General features: G+C 35.4%; 1 protein-coding gene across 1 annotated transcript; it reads left to right on the top strand.

Moving 5' to 3' along the window:
- Positions 1-6,073: 6,073 nt before the first annotated feature.
- LOC128546880 (complement C1q tumor necrosis factor-related protein 6-like) lies at positions 6,074-7,643 on the top strand. Its single transcript, XM_053518281.1, has 2 exons — positions 6,074-6,352; positions 6,848-7,643. The coding sequence occupies exons 1-2, from the start codon at positions 6,076-6,078 to the stop codon at positions 7,273-7,275; spliced, it is 705 nt and encodes a 234-aa protein (XP_053374256.1). The 5' UTR covers positions 6,074-6,075; the 3' UTR covers positions 7,276-7,643.
- The last annotated feature ends 323 nt before the right edge of the window (positions 7,644-7,966 follow it).

Genomic DNA, 7,966 nt, shown 5'->3' with positions numbered 1-7,966 from the left:
AATGACGACGGCTGATAGATGACAACCAAACAATATCCACCAAATACAAAACGCTTTATGCGGTGAGCTAATAAAAGGCTAACATGTAAACGGAAAGATTATCGTCACAAACATCAATTAAAAATACACAAACTTTTATATTTTGCTCTCCGGAAAGAATTCAGGGGCTGGGTGGATAGATTTGCCACTTTGTCGCTTGTCGATCAGTCCGCAGCTAACGTTAAAACAGTCAAAGACAATGATAATCATGGTGGGATGTCGACGAGGATGATTATGACCAGAAATGGATCCAGAATTTAGCTTTAGATCTCACGGAATTTTGGCAAGTACACATCAAATAGTGTTATTTGAGCATTAATATTTGACATAATGTTATTTTTAGATTTACATTTTTTTAAAACAACAATTCTGTGCAAATGATAGTTATAAATTTTGACCCTTTTCTTCTGCAACAGCAGTCATAAATATTTCTGATATTCTGACAAATATAGCGCGTATCTTGGATTTGTAAGAAAGGCTAAGGTGGTTTATACCCATGTAAACGCACAAAAAGTAACATTTAATCATCAAGTAGTTGTAAATCCTTAGGTAGAAAGTGTGCATAAACAATACGATGTTTCTTGCACATGTCTGATATAGAGATGTCATTGTCATTGCTCTGACATCTATCTTCTGGCCTTTTTCTTTTTACTCTTAATGGTGCTGCCTTCTGCAAAGGCATTGAATAGAATTAACTTTAGGCTTGTTTTATATGGATTTACAAGAGCATATTTGTGTTTAAAATACCATATGTATTGAGAATTCACCTGGAGTGAATTCTTTTATTTTTTTACTATTCTGTGATTTTGCGACGTAGTGGATGTTAAGACTGAAAGTGAGGTGCGCACCATAAAACCGTTTATAATCCCAAGTGGTGTTTTACCACTGACAGTTTCAAGGCAGTTTCCCACTGTGTTACTTTATATTTTCGTTTCCTCCCCGTTGTTTATATGTTTTATTTGAATATACCATGTATGTTGGTCGTTTGTGTGGCCTTGCCTGCGCTGTTGTAGGTTGCAGTTTGAAGAGGTTGCGCTCTTGGAGCTTGGCTCCAATTGTTTTGTATTTTGCATATACATGTATACTAAACAACCGTGTGATAACGTTGTCATTATCTAATTAGTTCAACTGCTTATTTCTCCACAGAAGTATAGGGGGTCACCACTTGAACACCTTTTAACCAAAGAGAATTCAGGTAAAACAGTATTATATGAACAGGTAATGCAACTACTTGGAATATATCAGTATCGTTATACTATTCAACCGCACAAATGTAGCAACGACCACACTGTCATCATCTCATTGTCAAATAGCAACAGCATCATGTCATTGTCAAATAGCAATGACATCAGGGCATTGTCAAATAGCAATAGCATCGTGTCATTGTCATATATCAATGGCACCATGTCATTGTCAAATAGCAATGGCATCGTGTCATTGTCAAATAGCAATGACACCTAGTCATTGTCATATAGCAATGGAACAATGTCATTGTCAGATAGCAATGGCACCATGTCATTGTCAAATAGCAATGGCACCATATCATTGTCACATATCAATGGCATCTTGTCATTGTCAAATAGCAATGGCACTATGTCATTGTCAGATAGCAATGACATCATGCCATTGTCAAAAGCGATGGCACCATGTCATTGTCAAATAGCAATGGTACCATGTCATTGTCAAACAGCAATGGCATCATGTCATTGTCAAATAACAATGGCACCATGTCATTGTCAAATAGCAATGGCATCATGTCATTGTCAAAAAGCAGTGGCACCATGTCATTGTCAAATAGCAATCGTATCATGTCATTGTCAAATAGCAATGGTACCATGTCATTGTCACACAGCAATGGCTGTAATTGCAAACAGCAATAGCGTTACCGTAATACTTATTTTATATATACGTTAATTACTATTATATAAAAAGATAATGCGAATGCTTGAAAGTTACATTATGAAATTCTTCATTGCGCAAATACATGTACACAGAATAGAGCGGATACAAGGTCACAAACCTGTCAATGGCACTCAATTAACCGTAAATTTGATAAAACTTCGATACAGTTCTCTGTTTTATTAAACAATGGCGTGTTTTATGAAGTACAATATTATCAGTACAACTGTTACACTTGTTACGTATTTCTATTCTCCCATTTGAGCACACACGCCATAAACAATTAACAACAGTTATACACATAGGGTTTAATGACCGTTGGTCAAGACATAGCCTCCATATAATATACGGTTTCTCAGTCTTGAAAATATGTTATAACATTAGTCTCATCCACAATCCATTCAACATTACTTTTTTGGTTGTTATAATGGAAACTGCATACACTTGTCGTAACTCTAGTGCACAAACATGTTTGGTGACGGAGAAAAGACCAGATGGCAACAAAAAATTATGAATGTCCATCAGGTCGTATTTACACGACGGGCATAAAGCCTTGGGTCTGGCGATCAGTGTTTAAATATCTGATCAGTCTGTGTACAAAAATCGCTTGCAATATATTTTGCAGGTAGTCGACAAAGTTGGCCAAAAAAGCTGTAATATCAATAACTAATTCAATGGAATAGATACCGAGTTCACCATGGGAAATATCGAAGTATTGGTTGCAGCCTCTGCAAATGTTTTGAACAAAGTCGCTGGCTTATCTCAAGCCGAAGTATACATGACCGGCAGGAAATTTCACATTTCGGGACCTCAGAGAGCCTTAGTGATTACGACTGAGTTATAGGTTGTCAGCACTGCTAAAAAATTTACAACTTCTGGACGAAGTCAACAATTTAAAAAGACTAAACAACATCTCGCGAAATTTTACAATCGCAAATTGCCAATTTATTTATCATAGATGATTCTTGAATGTTTGAATTCAGATCCAGCAGGAATGGCACCACTTCCAGGAGACAGATCACTCATCTTTCTTTCATTACAGCGTCATTGTATATTACCACACAACATTTAGAAGTATTATACTGATAACCCAATTTCAAACAATAATTGAAACGTTCATGCATCATGCCCTGAAGCCCAAATTAATTGTACGAAATCACATCATCTGCAAGAGTTAGTGAGCTCGCATGAATATTGTATATACAAATGCAAAGTCCGTTAGATTACTGTTGATATATGACATAAAAAGTTATACCTTCTTGTCATATTCCTTGAAGTACGTCGGATAAAAACAACTGAGAAATCTATCGAGCACTTTGACAAATAATTATAATAAGTTTGTATATTTCACAAGTGTTTTTTGTTGCTTTGTTGTTATTGGGATCATCTTTACATTTGCTTCCGTCTGTGTGTACTGTTAATATCACAACCCCTGTCCCCTCGTTTAAAGTTGTAAGGGATAGGTCAAAGTCTTAGAATTCCATAGTAAAGTAAAGACAGAGCTTTAATAACAATATGACTACCATGAATCAAATATTTGTAGTAATTCAAATCTGTTCTTTTTGCATTTCGTTAAGGCTTTTGAGACATCACCGGTGATTACAGCAATCGAGTTTGAAAGTTGTATCCTGTTTTATGTCAATATAATGTTAAAGTGCTTTCTTTCCGAAGGTAAATATAATTTCTGGAAGTAATATTTCATGGCTGACATTGGCGGCGAAGATTCAAACTCGGCTGCTCAAAACGCTAGAGAAAATATTTCAGAAGGTATGTATATTTTATTACACCGTCAAAAATGCATGAAGTTGGCCGATTCGTCAGAGCGCGGATCTTTACCAGCAATCTACCTGTCCATATACATGTTCTACCGTACTGTCCTATACAACTGGATTCTAGTACTTGAACAAAAAGTCGTCTCCATTTAGAAATAAATGCCACTTGTAAAGAAATAAAAATAAAAATACTACGTTCCACCTTTGTTATCTTTAAAACTACTAGAGCATTACTACAAATGCATCAAAACGAAGACACGTCACTGTTCTTTGAAAATGGTGAGTTTGGAGTTATGCTTTTCAAACAAACTCGAGACCGGTCGATGCAAAAAGTATTCAGACACAGTTTGATGAAGATGCATAGATCTAGCTTTTAATGGGAATTTACTTGAAGTTTTAAGTAAAATAATGACGACGGATGATGGACGACGAGCGAACGAAGCAAATACATATAGCTCACTGGCGTGGAGAGGTAATTAAAGGCTAACTTGTAATCGGAAATATTATCATCGCAGTAATCAATCTGAAAATGCCCCATGTGTCGGCTTTTTTCCCCACAGAATCAGGGGATGAGGGATATATTTGTCACCTTGACCTTTTTCGGTCAGTCCAACAGTCAAATATAACGATGATGATGGCGGAATGTCGATGATGATGATTATGAACAGAGGCGGTTCCATGAATCAGGTTTAAATCGCGCTGAATATACAGGGAGGGGGCGGGGGAGGGGGTGACACTGGGTCCGGGGACATGCTCATCTCGCAAAGCATTTTGGCAAGGACTCTTAAAATGATGCGATCTGACGTATATTTGTGAGCATAAATATTTCACACAATGTCCATTTTTCCAATTTATCATTTATTTTCAAAACAAAAAGATTACATAAATAATTGTTATTAATTTTGTCCTATTACTTCTGCATGAACAGTTATAAATATTTCTGAAAATCTGACGAATCATGGATTTGCAAGAAAGGCTAATATGGTTTATACCCCCTAAACGGACAAAAGTAACATTTATTCATAAAGTAATATTTATTCCTTGCTTAGAAAGTGTGAAGATACAATGTGATATTTCTTGCTTGTGTTTGATACAGAGGTGCTCATCTTGAGACATGCCCCTTTAGTCATCGAGTTTAATTTAGTCATTACTTGGAATCCTAAATGAAAAAAAAACTTGACTTTGCAGTGAAGTAAAACTTTTAAACAAACGCTTTCTTGACAGCATAATGTCGGAGCTAATCAATGTCGAAGTTTTGATAATATACGTAACATGTAATATACATACCGTGGGGAAAATAGGTTTTGTGGGCTCTGGTTCTAATCAAAATCTGCTTTTCTTGATAAACATTATTGCAAAAAGAAAATAATTTGCTATTAAACTGACATTTTAGATGAAATTCTTACATGCCAACCAATTTTTACTTGACGTCGAACCATTTCCTGAAAGTAATTAACTAAACAGGAACTGATATGACCACCTAGGCTACTTAAAATTTGCAAGTAATAACATGAACAGGGCTGTTGAAAGAGTAATTGTGGAAAAAAAACTGTTAAAGCTTACACCTTCCTGGTTCTACCGGGATCTTTGTATTTGCATAAATCATAACGAGGGGTTGAGGAAACTGTTTATGAATATGCTGCACTTTTGCGGAACATTAGCATAATAAACTTGTGTGTTTGCATTCAACCATATTTTTTTATGGGCGCGCATAATAAATAGCCCGCTAACTAATATTATCCAAAGCTTACATTGTCTTGACTACAAGGAGTGAAGATCAGTCTTGAACCACAGTCAATAATTGGATATCTCAGCTAAACTTTGAAATTAGCCAATGACAGTACTACAAGCTAAGACGGTTTAAAGACTTAAAATATGTCGTGTTAAAGTAAATATATTCAATATACCAGTGAGGAAGTTTCGCTCGATCTAGAGGCTTTCAATTTGATTTCCCAACAGGAGAAAATGTTTGAAAAATATCTAGGCAACAAGTACTAGTATCATATTTCTGTGCTACTTGGAGTTTTCATTATTAGTCACACACACACACACACACACACACACACACGCATGCACGCACACACGGTCACTCGCACGCACAAAAGCAGACGCGGAAATAAACCTGAAATATTCTTTCACGAACACAAACTTTTTTCCTGATAATGTGACGATCTTTTAGTATCAACATGTAATTATATGTCAAAAAGACACGTTAGAACTATTTTTGAAAAATCATTTAGGGTAAACGTTTGAATACACGTTTGAATAATCGGACAAAATTGTTTAAACACCCCTCAGTTACTTACAGTTGCCATATATTTTATCTGTAACCGAAAGGATTCAGTCAGTTTGAGAAGGTAACGGTATGAAGATGTTGATGGAAATAGTTGTGTCCGTGGCTTTGTGCGTTTTTGTGAGCGCAAGCGAACCGGAATGTTCAAGATTTCATTATGAAGAGAAAACGCTTGAAAAGATTATTAAAACTGAAATATATGTGGACAAAATAAAATCGGAGACTGAAACCATGCAGCAAAGAATGTCCGATAAACTGGATGGAATTCAAGAAGACTGGGAGAAAACGAAGAATGAACTAAATGATGCGAAGGCAGACAGTAGGAAAGCTGTGGAAGAAATCAAAGAAAGTATGTATATGTCATAATGTTTATAAAACACACAAATTACGTCCTTTTCCTGCATTTGAACTTACAAAATGAACTTTGATTATAGTTTTTCAGGGTTTTTAGACGAAAATTAGATCTGTTTCTGTTTATTTATCAGGCGAAGTTTTAATACTTTCTTTTCTTCACGAATTTCTTTAAGTGTTCTTTTCACATCTGATTTGATATGTCTTAATAGGCATATAATAACACAATATCGCAAAAAAATATGTTGAAAACAGTACAGCACTGTGTCTTTCTAATCATGTAGATATTGAAAGCTATTGAAATCTATAGTTTCGGTTCAAATGCGTCTTAAAAATGATAGAGCGGAAGGTATAATTTAATTTGGATGAGATTATTTGTCTCTTTTGCACACAAACTCATCAGATCATAAGATAAAATTATGTTAATAGTTTGAAATTAAATATATCAAAAAGACATTACCCATGACACTGATTTAATACATATATTTTTCAGGTATTTCAACCATTCAAGCAGTAGGCTTCCTGGCACACGATATAACGAAAACTGCGATAAGCGATGGTGACACACTTGTATTTAAGACGACACACTTTGACGTCGGTTCCAGCTACAACAACGAAACTGGAATCTTCGTAGCACCTGTGGCCGGAATCTATATGTTTACCTTGCAGCTGTGTATTGCATCAAGCAGATACGTTCACTTTGAAATTGACACGAAAAAGGGTCCTATTCTAAAAGGCTGCTTCATAGACGACGGAAGTAGCTACAATGGTTGCCAAACAGCTACAACTGTTGCAGAACTGGGAATAAAGGAACCTGTATGGATAAAGAAAGCATCATCCAGCAGTAATATTGTTTTCAGGGGGGACTCAGACATATGGAATAGCTTGTCTGGTGCTCTGATTAGCGCAGTTACAAAATAGACAAAATATTCAGTTGTTGATTCACGTTTTAAAAACATTCATACACTGCTTTAAATTCTCATAATTATACAGTAGTCAAGTTTATTGTGGTTGCTCATAGAAGAACAGAACTGCCATCTTACTACAGAAATAGGCATTGTTTAAAACAGAAAAGTTTTATGTTCATTTGCTCTTTCTTATCGTCCTTTTCTCTTGCTTTACCTATTCTTGTCTTTAAGATATTAAAACATTTATTACAGAAGCTTTGCTCTATTCATGTGATACGACAGTGCTGACTTTTTCAACACTGACACATCCTATAAATAACCTGTAAGTTAGATCATTGTTAAGGTCAATGCAAGGTCAAGTCAATGAATTTGCAAAACTTTTGTATGTTGAAATTTTAGAGTTGAAATAGCATTTCTAATGGACGTTTTGTGAATAAAGCATTTGCACCCTGTTCAACAGGTTACATTGATTTACGGTATAAGGAATACATATATTGTATGGTTATTTCAATTGGCAAGATAAATGTTTTTATATCCGCCTAAATAATTAAAGAATATACAGTATATAATAGACACAATCATCGTTAATGGTAATAATCATATTACATAAAGAACTTCTTTGATTGTGTATGACAGAACATGTGGAGGGGTCTGTGACAGGCAGTTCATAAAACCTACTGAAAGCCAGCTGCTCTGACATCTAT

Source organism: Mercenaria mercenaria, chromosome 11 (genome assembly GCF_021730395.1).
Source record: "Mercenaria mercenaria strain notata chromosome 11, MADL_Memer_1, whole genome shotgun sequence".
In the NCBI taxonomy this organism is placed as follows: Eukaryota; Metazoa; Mollusca; class Bivalvia; order Venerida; family Veneridae; genus Mercenaria; species Mercenaria mercenaria.
This window is presented reverse-complemented; position numbering and strand designations above follow the sequence as displayed.